Genomic DNA, 17,993 nt, shown 5'->3' with positions numbered 1-17,993 from the left:
GGGTATAATTTGCGGATGAGAGGCTTTTCTGTATTTAGTTATTGACTGCTGGCTCTGATAAATTGTTACCTCCATTTCATTATTTCTGTCAGAGTTAATTTATTTTTATATTAGTATTTATACTAATATGTGGTTATTGTATGTTTAATTATTGTTAGGGTGCAGAAGGTAATCTGTATTTTGAAGTTGTGCAGGATATTCGCCTCCTAAAGTGATTTCAGCACTCATTAGTATTATGCCTGTGTATCAATGTAACAACAAAATCATGTTGGCCTATGCTGCCAATATCCACAACCAAATTCTCTCTGATCAGTACTGCCATTTAAGAGCATAAGTGACAGCAGTAGGACCTTTGTCTGATTTTAATTACACCTTTTAGCTTTTTCACAGATATCCATCTGCCTGAACTGATGTCTTTTGGATCAGATGGAGCATCATACCAGTGAGAAAACACTGCTTTTACTATACTATTTGTGTTTTAAAATCCTTAAGAATTTATCATGATCCATGAAATTATATTTACATGTAATAGAACAGAAAAAAACACAACTATTGTATCATTCATATTCCCACTGGACTGAAGTGCTTCGTAAAGCTACTCAAGAAAACAAGCCTATAGCATGTAATTATTTGCACAACAAATCTGAGTGGATTACAATGGATACAATGTAAATTTACTGTACTGCTTCTGGCCTCGTGGAAATGTAATTGACCCTGAAGAGGAATTTCATTTCTTCCTTTCCCCTCCTCTGAATCCTCTGAAGTAATCAACTGAGGCCAAAGGCTGAGGTGTTTAAACCTCTCAATATCAGCGCACTGAAGTGCAGAAAAGGATAAATTTGGGTTATCTACTGATTATGCAAAATCATAGAGTATTATACAAGCCTAATTACCTTCTGCTTCTTTTAAATACCCTAAGCCAAGTGCATTAAACAACTACAATGGCTGACTTCAGTGGAGGAGGTGTAATCAACCAGTGCTAGCAAATAGTTCAATATACAGATAATATTATATGGAATCTTTTAATTCTTTCATGAAATTTTCACTACAAAACACTGAGAACATGGTACTATAGATGCACTAGCTAACATTAAGTAAAAAAAACTCAGACTTTTAAAAGAATTGACTGATGTAATGTATATTTAGCTGTTACATTGCAGTTTACCTGTGACGAAAACGTACAGACCAGAAAGTCTGCCTGAGACAGAAAGTGGATATCCAGAATAACACCCCGCAGTGAGTTTTCAGTGTATCGATTATGAAGTCCAGCTGACCAAGATATGGAGTTATCACTGATAAATTCATAATTTGGATATCTGGAAAAAATATAATCTACAATTAATATTAAAGCCTTAAAATTAAAATTTTACAAACCGGAAGCACCAACCTAATTGTAAGAGCAAGCAGTTTTAAGTCACAATTCTCTTTTACAGAGAATTTACCATTGCCTTTTTGACCACTCTAGGATTTTAGCCCTCTGTCCTCCCCTTTACCACCTCGCAAGGCCTCCTTCCCCCCTGCTCCCCACCACCACCAAAAAACCCTTCACCAAGCAGAGTTTTGACCCTGTAAAGGGAGAAGGGCCAGAGACTCCATGTGGTCGACTAGGGACTTTGTCATGTCTACTGATTTTATGTGGAATGCACTCAGATACTATACGAATGGGCACCAGGATGAAACCCTAAGATAGATAGTATGGCACTGTGTTTTGATTTTAGTATACTTTTAGCCATATTTACTACCATTCTTTCTTGGAGGCTTTTAATCTGAGCATTCCATATGGAAATCAATTACTGGTGATAGGGTCTGACAAATGAGCAGAAACCGAAAAAAATCAATTTCACTTTATAACAAAGTGATTTAAATTACAGCACTGTTCAACTATAGTTACAGTGTAATTATGAAGCATACCCCTGCCAATTATTGGATTTAACTTGCCAATTATTGGATTTTTTTAACTAGGTGCATTTATCAAAATGTATAACTTTATAGTAATTACAGGGCAATGTGTTAAGTATGATACTAATGGAGTAAATAGTGAGTCATTCAATCATATAGTTAACAGTCTAGTTATATGAATTAATGGTACCTACAGTATCAAGAGTTCATAATTTAGAGCAGCCCCTAACACTGGGGCCAGAGCAGCTGCTGGTCCAGAATCAAGGTGCTATAACTGGCTTTCTTAGTACCTTCCCTTCTCCTGTGCTAAGCATAGCTCAGAGTAAGAGAGATTAGCTCCAAGTGCTTGGACAATGACTGAAGTTAGAATCTTCAAACACACTTTGTTTTATATATCAGAGGACACTTAAATATTAAGCCCTATTTGGTGGGAATATGCCGAATTTAAACCCTCACAACGTAAGAACTACTAGAGCAATTTTCTTCAAAGGTGAAACGGGTCATACACAAGGAGGCTTTTCTCTTCAAAATTAACTAGCTGTGGCCACTGAGACAGGGAAAATCCTTTGTCTAACGTCAACAGCTGATATTGCACAAAAACAAGAGTTTTATTTGCTCTTAAATATGTTGTTTGAAGCATCTGGCTTTGGGGGAGATTTAATTAGAATTTTGTGTCTTGAAGGAAACATTTGTTTCAACATAAAAATGAATATATTCATGGAAAACACTCCAGAGTTAATGACTCAGTTTTAAAGATAGACTTGGTTATACATAGAATGTGGAAACAGAGGTTAGATGAGAAAAGGAAGAAACTCTCAATTTTGAGAAGATGTTGCTGCTGCTCCTGAAGAGAAATAGACAAGGCCACGTATGACAGGAAATAGGGGTCATATCTCTGTCAGAGAGAGAGAGAGAGAGAGGGGCTGTAACTAGCAATATTTTTCTTCTTGTCTTCCTCATTGTGTCCAACAGCTTCTGCTAATGTTGCACTAAATACAGTAGATGATAATACTAGGGTGTCGATTAATTGCAGTTAACTCACACGATTAACTAAAAAAATTAATCGTGATTTAAAAAATTAATCATGATTAATCATACTGTTAATAGAATACCAATTGAAATTTATTAAATATTTTGGATGTTTTTCTACTTTTCATATATATTGTATTGTTTATTGTAATTGAAATCAAAGTGTATATTGTTTATTATAAATATTTGCAGAGTAAAAATGATAAACAAAAGAAATAGTATTTTTCAATTCACCTCATACTAGTACTGTAGTACAATCGCTTTACTGTGAAACTGCAACTTACAAATAGAGATTTGGTTTTGAGTGCAGTTATGTAGCAAAAAAAAAAAAAGAACCAATGTAAAACTTCAGAACCTACTCGTTCCTACTTCTTGTTCAGCCAATCGCTAAGACAAACAAGTTTGTTTATATTTACAGGAAGTAATGCTTCCTTCTTCTTATTTACAATGCCACCAGAAAGTGAGAACAGGCATTTGCATGGCACTTTTGTAGCCGGCATTGTAAGGTATTTACTTGCCAGATATGCTAAACATTTGTATGCCTCTTCATGCTTCAGCCACTATTCCAGAGGACATGCTTCCCTGCTGATGATGCTCATTAAAAAAAATGTGTTGATTAAAACTGTGACTGAACTCCTTGGAGGAGAATTGTATGTCCCCTGTTGTTTTACTCGCATTCTGCCATATATTTCATGTTATAGCAGTCTCAGATGATGACCCAGCACATGTTCGTTTTAAGAACACTTTCACTGCAGATCTGACAAAATGCAAAGAAGGTACCAATGTGAGATTTCTAAAGATAGCTACAGCTCTCGACCCAAGGCTTAAGAATCTGAAGTGCCTTCCAAAATCTCAGAGGGACGAGGTGTGGAGCAAGCTTTCAGAAGTCTTTAAAAAAGCAACACTCTGATGCGGAAACTACAGAACCCGAACCACCGAAAAAGAAATCAACTTTCTGCTGGTGGCATCTGACTCAGATAATGAAAATGAACATGCGTCGGTACGCACTGCTTTGGATTGTTATTGAGCAGAACCTGTCGTCGGTATGGACGCATGTCCCCTGGAATGGTGGTTGAAGCATGAAGGGACATATAAATCCTCAGTGCATCTGGCATGTAAATATCTTGCAACGCCGGCTACAACAGTGCCATGCAAACGCCTGTTTTCACTTTCAGGTGACACTGTAAACAAGAAGTGGACAGCATTATCTCCTGCAAATGTAAACAAACTTGTTTGTCTGAGCGATAGGCTGAACAAGGAGGAGGACTGAGTGGACTTGCAGGCTCTAAAATTGTACATTGTTTTATTTTTGAATGCAGGGTTGTTTGTGCATAATTCTATATTTGTAAGTTCAACTTTCATGATAAAGAGATTGCACAACAGTACTTGTATCGGGTGAATTGAAAAATACTATTTCTTTTGTTTTTTACAGTGCAAATACTTGTAATCAAAAATAAATATAAAGTGAGCACTGTACACTTTGTAGTTTGTGTTGTAATTGAAATCAATATATTTGAAAATGTAGAAAACATCAAAAATATTTAAATAAATGGCATTCTATTATTGTTTAACAGTGCGATTAATCCCGCAATTAATCGCGATTAAATTTTTTAATTGCTTGACAGCCCTAGATAATACTATTATTGTTTAAAATATATTTTATTTGTTTTGCTAATGCGAGTTTAGCTTGTCAGCATGCTTTTATACAGAAAAAGTGTAAAAACAGCAAGAGCAACACTTTTGAATTTTGTCAGAAAAAAAAAGAATACAATTTCTCTGTAATCGGAACTTTTTTGATCTTATAGTACATCACCAGACTTTTGTGGAACTTATAAAAAGCCAAATCTCACAAAATCACTTTCAGAATCCAGATAACTGTCATTATCAATCCCTTCTTATACAGCATAACAAGGGCATCTTGCAAAAGGAATGTGTAAAGTTGAATATCCTGCAGTTGAACATACATTCTGTGTGATCTGTTACTATGATATTATGGGGATAACATGATGATACTGACACACCCCATTACAAGTTCTTGTCACCAGGAGCACTAAGAGCAGGTGACTTTCCTCAACCTATTCTAGAACAAAGTCTACATACCATATAGAGTCAAAACCTCACCTCGTTTCCTGGGATTTTGCTTTAGTTACAAACAAAACTAACAATAACTTAAAAGTTCAGCTCAAGTCTTCTCCCCAGGGTTCTTACTTTAGTACTGCTTAGGCCATATTCTAGATTCTCTCTCTCTCTACAGAGCCAGCTCACTTTTGTCAGCATAAGGTAACCTGCCACCTACTTCAGAGATTCAGAAGCCATTTACTCTTTCACAGCAGGATCGACACTTTTTAAGAAGGTGGGTTCAAGTGGAAGAGATTCCAAATAACTTGTTGATTTTCAAAGGAACACTTGTGAATTTCTGTAAATGTTCCCAGAAATCCTACAGTGTTCAACCCCACCACAGTAAACTCTGTGTACCACAGAGAATTATGACTTAAAACAAAAAGATCGCATTTCATACTTTAAATCTATTTCAATTTCTTGTTAACTTGAGCTTCACTGCACACAGTGGAATCTTCTAGCCCCTTGTAATTACATAAGTCTATTCAGAAGAGAACCTCTCATTTTTTCCTGTCTCCATTTGTTCAGGAATCCCAGGTTTCTAGATGTTTCCGAATCTGGGCAACCTCCATTTCATGAATTTGATTTCGAATCACCTTATAGTATTCTGTCAGCTCTTCAATTCAACCTGGCTAGTTAAAAGCATCAGAATATAATACAGGATTCCTTAGGGTCTCTGTCTTTCTGAAGAAATTATCAACCACTCCTCTTCACTGTAAAGCCAAAGGACCAGATTATGATAATCAAGCAAAATAATTAAAACTGGCATCTCAAAGCTTTCTTCATATTGGATTATCTGTATGCATTATTTCTTCACCACTCATAGTTATCAGTTTCTGGTAGTTCATTTAAGCTTCATTATAAATATCCTCACACTGCATTCAGAAACAGAGGGTTTTATTTGCTTTTTGGGGAGGAGATACTTTTTAAAATGTTATCTTCCTTCAGAGACCATTGACCTTGGATGAGACTGAAACTACAGCACAATTGAGGGACTAATTCAAGCTTCAGTGTGTTGGAACACAGTGGTTTAATGGATTTAGAAGTTACTAATGCTGATGTTTTTGCAAGACAAACTACAGCCATTACATGTCAAAAAAAATGTTTTAATTTAATGTAGTGGGAGTAAGGAAACAACAGTGAAGTGCTCTGGAAAATCTCCAGATGTGTTAGGGAAATTAAAATTGAAAAGGAAAGAGACAGTTTGTGCAATGCAACGGAAGTTGAAAGTTTAAAAAAAGCATAATGTGCTCAAGATTGTATTTATTTTTAAATATTTTCCTCTTTTTCTGCTTTACAATACTAAAAATATAAATTATTTTTAAATGGCCGAAGAGATTATGCTCAATTTACAAAGTCTTACCGATGAGCTGAGGCCAAACATGGAAAGATTCAGCCACAACCAAAAAATTTCTGAGAAAATGACCAACAAATTACAAGAAAGGCTATAGTGAAAGTTGAATTGTAATCTCAACTGTATAAATTAAACCACAGATACTATGTTGAAATACCTACATTAAGAATTGTACCCACAAAGGTCAGGAATTGTAGAACTCTTCCTAACTGACACGAACACTTCCATTGCACATCTATATAATGCAAATATAATTAATCTTACTTAGATTTTGCCTCTTGTAGTAGCGAAGGGTCATCGGTAGCCAAATAAACCCGTTTTTTGTCTATATGCATTCTGCGGGCAAGAAGCTGGAACCGTTCTTCAACATGTACCATGTACTCTTCAATGGGATGAAATGCTGCCTCTGTTCCCACTTTGTCTGTCCTTCGGACGTGAACACTGAAAAGAAAGGCAGACGCTTGGGATTCAACATGTAAATCTTTTATATTTTTTATAATAGACAGTTTGGCAATTGAAATTTAGATTTTATCTTAGAATAAACATTTTTGCCCCATTATGGTACTCAGATGAGCCTTAAAATGAACCACTAAATAAAATGAAAAAGGATTAAAAATCAATAGCGTCTACAGACAAATATTCACCAAATGTGAAATACTAATTGCAAAGTCTGAAATATGCCAGGAACCACAGGACATACTAGATTTGTTATGTAACACCATGGGAAGTAACTACCATCCTGCCCTTGAAAACAGAATATAATTATTATTTTTGGAGGCGAAATGCTAATATGCTCCATATCTGTCACTGTGGAATCTTAGAGCTACAGTTCTGCAAACCTCTCCAAGTCTCTGCTGCTGAGTAGGCTGAGGCTGACCTTCCTTTGATCTTTTCTGCATATATACACCTCCCAGGTTTTATTTAGTTGCCACAGTGTACAATTTAAATTTCTTCAGGAAAACTATATATGAGCTGTCAGGACTAACAGTATTACATTTTCTCTGGTCTCAAAAGGAAGTGCATTTTTAAGATATGCTTGTCCCCTCCTACCTTTTACTAAGTCAAAACACTGCCAAGTAATTCCAATTTTCTGTATAGTGCTTCTGTATAGCATTTCTCTTTTGGGTTTTAAATGGAACCTTATTTGTCCTCATCAGAACTGCATCAATTGTAACACCTTTTAGGATTTGTCAGATACTTCCATTAAAAATCTATGGACATTATATTCCAAACAAGTGATCTATCCCATGACAAATAAATGGCTTCAGATACTATTCAGGAATTCAAGGAGATTAAAACCAACAGGCGTGGCGTGAAAAGGTACATTCATTGCCCTCATATGGACTAGTTAGTTTACTCCACAACAGACAATATTTTCTTTCCTTGCTCAATATTTTAAAATATCATGTTTTTACAGGTTTCCTGGCAGCTGGCTATGCAGTCTGCATGTCCAGTCTGATGGGAAAATCTAGAGGGAGCAATGCAGGGGCAAGGAGAAATTTCAGCTATTAGCATAGGTGTAACAGAGCATGCTTGTCCTTTAAGGTAGGGTGCAGCCTATCACACCTGTTACAGGGCCATAACCCTTTGAGAGCAAACATTCTGATACTTCTAGTCTCCAGGAAGTCTGCTGAAACCAAAGCCTCCTCGGAGATGATGCAGGTTATAAAAGTCAAGCTATAGTATCAATGGGAGAAAGACATGGAGCCCCTCTACTGGAAGACCTGAAGGAAAACAGGTGTGGTTTTTAGGTCACTCTTGGCAAGGGCCCAGGGAAGGAGCTTGAGTGGACGTTGGGCCAGAAGCCACTGAGCAGGCCAGGGTTTGCCTTCAACTGGTGAGGACCCCTAGAGCCAAGAGGAGCAAAGAAGACTACTCAGAACCTATTGAGAAGGTTGTAAAGGACATCTGTAGTCAAGGGGTAGAAGCAATGTTGTGAACCCTGATAAAAGAGAGGAAAAAAGTATTTGCAGGCCCTAGCAGAAGGGCTTTGGACACCTAAGTAGAGACATAGATGGGAAGATTATAGGAATATAGATTTATTGTAAATTATTGGCATATAATTTGTATATTAATAAACCAGACCAGAGAATTGGAGATATTATCTTTAAATTCTATTTGTATGAGATGTGATCACCAGAGGCATTGAAGCAGTTAGGAGAGAACTGATGCTCAGCTGTGCACCTAACAACATAGAAGTAAGCAACTGTAATACAGTGTAAAATGATTGATATAAGATTTCTAAATATGTGGAGTCTGGTTTTGTATCTATCATATTTTGGAAATTCATTCATAGCTAACATTTATGATGTGCAATAAACATTTATGATGTACAATTTCTTGGCAAACACCAAAATAAAATTCCTACCCAATAACTGGATGTTTGAAACCAAGTTTCCTTGTTGCTTCTTCGATTTCCTTTTCTAGCCATGGTTGTGGGCGAATCAAATATTTGACAAACTGCGAGACCCACCACACCGCAGGATCCCCATGGACACGAATTAGTCTATCAGCCAGGTCTTCTGGGACAGCCAATGGCAAATAAGGTGGTCGTGGGTGTAGGCTGTCAACGATGGGAAGTTCCACCACCTGAACATTCTTATCATTTGCCTCACCTGTACCAGAATACAAATAGGATGAACCAAGAGTTTCAGTTCAATAACAATCTATATATGAGATATACGAGAATATGTAACATTCCAGATGGATTACCAGAACAGCATTTTCAACTTGTTAACAATGAGGCTAATGAACCCCCTTTCTATTTTTGTTGAAATTTTATTTATAATAATGGATTAATACTATGCCATTTTTTATGCTTCTAACAACCTATGCCACCAGAATGTCTTTTCATTGTTACTAGGCTGATTATATATACAATAGACCAGAGGTTCTCAAACTGTGGTCCGTGGACCACCAGTGGTCAGCGAGCTCCATTCAGGTGGTCTGCGGATAGTTCCCTCTGAGGTGCATGACTGGGCAGCCACACACAAGAGAATAAAGGGCCACCCTAATTAGTGGAGCCGTGCAGGTGTGGCTCCACTAATTAGGTGCCTGGACCCTGGAGAAGACACACTTGTAAGGTGAGGTGGTGGCCTTGGGGGAGTAGGGTGTAGGTGGGAGGGGGAAGTGGGGTGAGAAGAGGGGGTGGGGGGAATTTGGGATGTGCAGGGCCGTGGTGGCCAGAGAAAGAGGTGACTTTCCCCAGCTCCAGGACTGTGGCTGCCGGGGAGAGATGGCCCTCCTTCCCAGCCTCAGCTCAGGGGCTGCTGCGGTGGGAGAGAGAGGGAGAGACCCCCCCTCTTTCCCAGCCCCAGCTCAGGGGCTGCAGCGGCGGGGGAGAGGCACATCCATCGCATTGGAAAGGTAAGACTACTGATATTAAAATATGAGTTGTGCGCTTTTATTTGTAGAACAAAAAATGTTAATCATTAAGGTTTTTTTTTATATAGTGCTTTATCCAAATCACTTTACAATAGTTAGCTAACGATACAAACAACATTTGGAAAGATCATTAAGTGGTCTGCTGAGACCCTCAGCAATTTTCAAGTGGTCCGTGGGAAAAAAAAAGTTTGAGAACCACTGCAATAGACCAACAAACCCTCTTAAAATATCACTATTGTGCTTCTCGGTCTACTTGGACATTCCTTGCAATTCCGAATGATCAGAATGAAGTTGAGTGTTTAAAAATAAATCAAAAACATTATTTCACACAGCAAGAACTGGATGACAGAAAAATGCAAACACGAATTCCTGCAGTGTTTCAATATGGGGACAGTTCTCAATGTAGGTCACTTTTCAAAAATTTCCATATACTATTATTTAATGTTTATATTACAGTCGAACCTAGAAGCCCCAGTCATGATTGTAGCTCTGTTGAGCTAGTTGCTGTACAGAGGAAGACACAGCCCTTACTCTGAAGAGCTTACAATTTATGATGAGTAGCATACCAAGGGGTAGGAGAGAGGGAGACAATCAAATGCACATTGTATATACATGCATGAATTTGCCTTCTTTTAAGTATTAATTATAACAGAATTGATTTGTACACACATTGGGTTGCATCACTGACAGCTAAATGCCAGGGCAAATCCAGAGCTATTTTAGATCTGGGGCACCACTATTAGGACAAAACTAATTCTATTAAATATTCTCTTAGACTAAACTTTCAAAAAAGAATGAAAGTGTCCACTTTTCTGATGTTCCCAGAGCTGAACAAAAGCAACGATGATCAGAAAATTAGAAGCATCAGAATACAGTACTATACATTTTAATTTTTAAACATTGAAAGATTTAGATATGCATTTCTAGTGGGCTGATCAACTCACAAAAGACGTCACTGTCTGCAATGGATTCCAGTGCAACACAGTGAAAGCTGATCACTGGACCACTACAGAAAGAATGCTTTATGAGTGGCTCAGAGGATAAGCATATTTTCAGCTTAAGCCATCAGAAACAAACATGGTAAAAATACTTTTTCAGTACTAAGAATAAAGTATTCTATGAAGGTTTGGAAGTTAAAATGATCAGAGAATAGTTGTCAACTATTAAGACGGCTAATGGGCTGACAAAATCTATTTGCTGTAAGTAAGAATAATGAACCTGTGTCTTATTCAGTAAAAGGGGCAATTAGAAAATTCCCTTGGTTGCAACTGTTCTGCGTGTATGTAAAATTCATTTCAGTACACGTGTAAAACAAAGCCCATGAACATGACATTTACTGCATGATTAAAAGGCAAGCTGCAAGATTTTTTTCACTGGTACTGTAGAGTACATCAAAGTTGGCAGTCAAGGTTCAGGAATAACAGCAATAACCTCTATGAGATGCAGAACTTTAATCAGGAGCTGGTTGGTTAAGGTGAGGTTACTTTCAATTAATGTTTTCTGGAAAGAAGCCTACAAATTATGTAGCTGCAAATAATTATTACTCATGACTTTTAGAGATGAGCCTGTATCTTCTTTGGATATGAGTCTTATACTGTATAGAACTACGTTTTAACTTGTATCTGATAAAGTTATTGAACTGATAATTGAAAACAGAATGATAACACACTTATAGCCTGCTACAGTAGGACGGTTCTGCCAGTACAGTTATACTGGTTTAGCTAAACTAGCAAAATTGTCCTAGTATAGATGCAGTTATAACACTATAACTGGGCTTATACTCGTGTACCTTATGCCATTCGATGCCACTATAAATCAGTGTTTCACCCTCATCTGGAACACTGTATTCAGTACTGGTCACCCCATCTCTAAGAGGATTTCGCAGAAGTAAATGGGATTCAGAAATGAGCTCTTATATGAAGAGACTGAAAAGACTGATAAGTTTACTTTAGAGAAAAGATCAATAACAGTTCACTATTATAAAATATACAAAATATTGAATTTTGAATAACATTAAACAAGTGGATCTCAAAATACAAGAACAATGTGCCATTAAATAAAACTGAAAGGTGGCAAATGGAAAACTGATCAAAGGGCATACTTTTTCTCATAACACAAAATTAGACCGCGAAACTCACTGTCATTATAAAAGTAATATTTTTTTTTAAGTTTTAAAAAGGCTGTGAAACCTCATGCTTTAATCTCTATTGAGGTTAGGAGACTAACAAAAGAGTGTTGTCCTCAAAACAGTGCTGAACTGCATTTTAAAAAGAGTGCAGCCTTATACAGGCATTCTGCAGAGCAGTGAATTGCACCTGGAAACACACTATAGTTTTCAGACTATGGCTTTCTGGTGTACCGACAGTTGAGTGCAATACCCCACTCACATTCCATCACCACTAGTACTGAGCTCTCTCTATAACATTTCCAATCAGTCTTCTCTGAGAGGTCAGAAATGACTCTTCAGACAAAGATGCCGTCAGGGAACCCATTCTGGTGGTAGTGCAGAAGCAGCACTTCAGAGATAAGAGAGGAAGAGGAAGGGCTACAACATGTGTCCACAATCATTCGTCTACTCACTTCCCAAGGAATTTGACCTCTCCCCTCCCAATTTCTTCCTGTTACAAACCATTTTAGCTTTATGTTCAATGTATATATTGTGGCTAGGCATCTCCCTTGCCTCAGGGGGCTCAGCATTTTCCTCTCTGGTGGTGGGGGCCTGGAGCAAATCAGTCCCACTCCAGAGAGCTTTTTAATTTCTCATTTGGGTTTTATTTTTTAATATTTAGAAGGTGGGCTTCTGGGTAGGCCCAAGGAGTACTCTTCAGACAAACAAAAAGAAACAAATTCATAACACGGGTCTGGATTTCTGAAATGGGAGTGGTCTGCTGCTGGAGGGTTAATGCAAGCTCCTCACACATCTTGATGAAGGTCTGTTTCCTCAATCTGAAGTTCTATACCCATTAGTCATAATCCCAGGTTTCCAAGATCATGTGGTCCCATTATACTGGTTCTCTGGGACCAGAAGTGGTGGTCCACTCATGGGCATACCAATGCACTCTCAGCACTTGACCCATCTGTTCCTTGGGACCACAGTGGATTTTCATTCCATCTCTGGATCAACCACCTTCACCATCTCAAAGTTTTCTGGACCAATTCCATCCTGTATCTAGTAATGTACTGCATGAACATTTGTCCAGCGAGCGGTAGCAGACCCACATCATCATATACTTGTTGCATGTCTCCAGTGTTGTTTGGCAGAATGGAGAGTTGAGTGGGAGCTGCAGTTGCAAAATACGTGAATGTGGTGTATAGTACCAGCAACACGCAGCGAGGTGATTGCCAGAGCATCTCCTATGACACACAGGACTCTGAAATGGTAGTGCTAAATGTCACATACTGAAAAAAGGCTGTATGGACACGGATATGAGCCTGTGTACAGCCTGTACTGATGCCCAGCTCAGCAATGTGGACACTTGTCACAGGTATGGGATACATGAGCTAGCAGTACACAGACAAGTACCCAGGGAAGTGTACAAGTGTAGACATAACATTAGACATGTTAATTTTAGTTACAGAAACACCTATTGAGTTGGTGGAAAGTGAAACAAGAAGCTGGATAGACTTTCTCAAGGTTTAATCTACTTATAACGACCAAAGGGGAAATTGTTGGCAAGATGATAGGCTCAGTAAAATGAATTACATCACCTTCACAAGGAACGTCAGATGTACTTGCAGCACCCTCCACATTCTTGTTAAGCTAGAATGCACATGAATTCCTAGTTCCTGGAAGCACAAGTTCCAAGATAGGGAATCCTGTGCAAATGGTATCCTTGAATAATTTTTTTTAAAACTTAGAATGCTGTATGGAACATTGGACAAATTCAGTTATCACTTCACATGTGTTAGTCTAAAATGTAACATATCATAATATAAATTATTTTCCTGATATAGAGTGAGTAATGTATGTAAGAAACCCCAATTGTAAATTCTCACTTGAGCAGTGCTTTTTTGCAAGAGACAATGCACATAACCAACTGCAAAACTAAAATTAAATACATGAGGTCATTATTATTTCAGGAGTCCGTTTTCAAAATGTGTTATGTCATTTTAGGTTTTTCTAAGGTTAAGCAAGATACATAAGCCAACTAATTCAGAATCATAGCTCTTTGCCTGAAACATTCCCCTGCGAAATCATCAGAACAACTTGAAGAAAAATAAAATGGAGGAACGTGCAGTAGTGGTATCCCGTTGATAACATTCTACTTTAAATTTGTCTCTTCCATCATTGTGGGTGATGAAAGAAAGACTAGCTGTTGGTTTTTATTCAATTTTTTAAAAAATCATTTGGCAGATAGACTCAGCAAAACAAAATGGTGTAATGAAGGACAAGATACTCCTCTGTGTGAGGAACAGATAGGCATCAGAGAAGGTGACAGTTCTATTGCCCATCCCACTCATCACCAGATGCTTCAAGTGTGATTTATAGAATTGCCTGCAAGGGTACAGTAGTGTTTATATTTAAAAAAATGGTCACAATGCATTAAAATTGTGACCTGTGGGCTGGGAACAAGAAAACCCACCCATGACCACAACTCCGTAGTTCTACACCAAACCTTTTTTTCCTTTCCTTTCCACGATGGTACAAAGTTGGTGTGCAAAGGGGACGGATAAATATTTTTGTTCTGTGTGAAACTGGTGGCAGGATTTAGGGCCATATGCACCATATGGTTAGTTATCTGTGACCCTCCCCCAAACTGGTATGGAAAAAGTCTCAACATCCATCTACCCCACCTGCATACACTGTGTAGGCAGATGTAGGATTAATTTCCTAATGTTTAATTGTTCTGCAATTATGAATTTCAAGGCCAAGTTCTTACATTATTATAGTAGAGATTAAATTTAGCCCTTTGAATATACCACAAACCCTGTGCAGAAATTTTACAGCTGAGTTAAATACTCTAAGATTTTTTTATATTACATACTATCCTCCTGAGGGAATTCTGTGCCCAAAATTAAAAATTCTGCACACAATATATTAAAATTCTGCAAAATTCTGCATATTTTATTCATCAAAATAACAGAGTATAATCACACCATTTTCAATTATTTTGGTAATTTTTTTCAAAATAAGTGTCAGCAAATAATTGAAAATGGTGGGATTATATTATTATTGTATTTGTGTTATTTTGACAAATAAAATATGCAGAACTTTGCAGAATTTTAAAATTTTAAATTTTTTGGTGAAGAATTCCCTCAAGAATACCAGGGTTCTGTGTGGCACAATCTGGATACTGGCAGCTTAGTGGGAGGCTGGGGGTGGTGGAATCTGGATGCACAGGGGCTCAGTGTGGGGTTCTGGGTGCAGGGGGAATGGGACTCTGCCGGGGAGTCCAGGTGAAGGTGGTTAGGGCTCAGTGGGGAGGACTGGGGGGTCCGGGTGCAGCTAGTTGGAGCTCAGTAGGGTAGGGGTCTGGGTGTGGGAGGCTCCTGAGGCAGGGGGAAAGACTCAGTGGCGGGGAGGGGGTTCAGCGGGATCAGTGGAGTGGGTTCTGGGTGTGGGGGGTTCCTGATGTGAGCGGGGGGCTTTGGGAGAGGGTGTTCCGGGTGCAGGGAGGAGAGTTGCTTCCCCTGACCGCATCACCAGGACCCTGCATCCAACCCCCGCTCGATTCCCCCCGTCACCGAGCCTCAGCCCCCCCCCCCCCCCCCCGGACCATCTCCCACCTACTCTCCCCCTCCCACAGAGATTCCTGCAGCCAGGAGAAGTTTCTGGGGGTTGATCTGACCCAGCCCTGGTGGCTTTGTGCCGGGAAGGGGGAGGGGGAGGAAGAACTCTATCTCAATCCTCCTCCTTTCTCCCAAGCTGGGACTAATGTCCCTGGGTGCCCCGGGGCACCCCCGGACCTCCCTCCCACAAGTGATTTACCTCTCCCCCGGCTGCCTGAACAGAATGTCTGAGCTGCTGGGAGGGGTGAGTGAGCACCATTGCAACTTCTCTTTGCTTCCCCAGCGAAACCATTTTCTGCAAGGAGCAACGGGAATCTGCAGGGAGGGGGCATTTTTCTGCTGCGCCGCAGTGGCACAGATTTTCCCCAGGAGTAACAGTCAAAACTTATGCTTGGCAGTATTTTTCTTAGGAGATCCTCAGTATCCAACTTGGAGTCTTAAAGATCCCTTCCACCCTCAAGAGATCATAATGCAGCAAACCATCCTTCTGGCTGAGGACTGAGTATTGGAGTTGTCAATATTACTCAATCTTCCAAAGATGGTGCTGTCAATCCCACCTCCTTTTGCCATCGAGAACAAGAGATTGGAAACTGGCTCTCTGGCACTGCTCAGGAGAAAACCAATGGTATATGAAGTAATGTCCAATAGGCAATTTTTGTTACAAATCTGGAACTGACCTCTTGTTCATTTCCAACTGATTGGTTTCAATAACTTTAATGGAAATTCTAAGTAAAGTGTGATTTTATTTTAGTTGATTGAATAGGATTCAAATATCATATCCTGAGTTTCTCTCACTGACCCCACCAGCAATGATCACCTTCCCCAATGCAGGGATGCAGGATATATTAAAGTGAATTGGATTTTCATTCATCGCTTCTATCGGAGCAGCCAATTTCCAATGTAGCCCCCAGCTGACTTTCTGTATACAATACTTATACTATGCTGTGCTTAGAGACCATCAATAGGTTCTTCCGGTGCCATGTAGAGTTAAATCTGCTCAGAATGCCACTGGTCCTGAACTGTGTGGAGAGCAAGAGCCCCAAGATGGGTCCTACAGCAGAGAATTCACACCTCAGCCAAGCCAATGGGCAGCCAGAGTCTTTTGAAAAGATTGAGCCAAATTGTTTGCTGATATAAATTGGTGTAACTCCAACTGAAGTCAATGGAGTTGTACCAGTTTACACCAGTAGGGAATTTGACTAATGAATTATTTGTATTTGAAAGAAAATAAAACAAATTGCATTGTTAAAAATTTACAGTATCACAATATGTTAAAGCAACCAAACTAATCTTTAAAGAAGCTTGCAAATCAATGGGTTAGCAACTAAGGGGATCCAGCTAAAACCAGGAAGAAAGAAAATGCTACAGAGAAGAAATCTTTATTTGCAATCTGTAATGCCTTGTGAGAGCATGATTCTGACACGTGTTTAGTATCTGAAATTGCCATTGGCATCAATGGAAGTAACAGTTGCTCAGCAACTCTCTCGAAAAGACCCCCTTTAATTATATTAAAAAGAAATATGAAAAAATCAGATTTTTGAATCTGTGTAAGGAAAACCATGAAAAAAGCTGAAGCAATGATTTCCTGTCCTAATAGATGGCAACTATTAAGTAAAACTTAGATTGGCTAAATGACCATTTCAACAACAGTGTACTTTCATAAATATTTACTCATCACTGAATATATCACATCTTAATATGGAGGGGAACATCTGTAATATAAATCCTACAGGTTCATTACTTATTAGACTATTAAGAAAAGCAACATAACTTCACAGAATAGGCACTGGAAATAACCCATGATGTTTTGATACTTTGATTGCAATTTGGACATTAAAAAAAGCACGGTCAATATGTTTGGTTATGTATAAAGAGTGGGATAGACTGACTCTGCCCAGAGGAGTTTATAATCCAATTCAGAAATAGATGAAACAGTTCAGATTATAGCATAATACACCAGAAGGCAGTTCAGTGTCAAGTGGTAGGAATCCATTCTGAGAGATCAATGTTGAAGGTATTTTGATAAGTGACTCTTGCACAGTAGCCAATAGTGTTGGCAAAAAATTCAATGAAAAATATTGTATACTGTCCTAAAAGTTGGATAGCATATGCTCCATTCTTCTTGATGAAGACAATGGATGGTTTATCTATAACAAGCGAATCAGGCAGAAGTTGCCCGAAGACCCAGGAATGGAATATTTAAAAACGATGTCACACAGGCCAACCTTACCTCAGTAAGGCATTTAGCACATGCTTAACTCTAAGTGAATTAGTAGTCTCATTGAACTCAGTTGGACTACTCAGGTACTTCAAGTGCATAGCTGGATCAGAGCCTAAATGGCTAAGTGGCTCTCTATTTCCACATCATACAGTCTTTTCACAAAGAGCCATGAACTGAAACTTTTAACCCTAAACATGAATATAGTGCTCTGAGCATGAGGACTTACTCCAAGCAGAGGGTCAAGATAAGAGAAAACAT

At 38.7% G+C, this 17,993-nt stretch overlaps 1 protein-coding gene across 5 annotated transcripts in view; it reads right to left on the bottom strand.

The window, feature by feature from the left end:
* FUT8 (fucosyltransferase 8) overlaps positions 1 to 17,993 on the bottom strand; it is a 287,005-nt gene that overhangs the window by 5,708 nt on the left and 263,304 nt on the right. For all 5 annotated transcript variants that reach the window (XM_048854022.2, XM_048854025.2, XM_048854024.2 and 2 more), the window contains 3 exons: positions 8,769 to 9,015; positions 6,665 to 6,841; positions 1,166 to 1,316 (listed from right to left, as the gene is read on the bottom strand). In XM_048854022.2, the coding sequence (XP_048709979.2) occupies positions 1,166 to 1,316; positions 6,665 to 6,841; positions 8,769 to 9,015 (575 nt within the window). The remainder of the gene's footprint in view (positions 1 to 1,165; positions 1,317 to 6,664; positions 6,842 to 8,768; positions 9,016 to 17,993) is intronic.

Source organism: Caretta caretta, chromosome 6 (genome assembly GCF_965140235.1).
Source record: "Caretta caretta isolate rCarCar2 chromosome 6, rCarCar1.hap1, whole genome shotgun sequence".
Taxonomy (NCBI): Eukaryota; Metazoa; Chordata; order Testudines; family Cheloniidae; genus Caretta; species Caretta caretta.
Note: the sequence above shows the minus strand (reverse complement) of the source record. Positions and strands in the feature narration are given on the sequence as shown.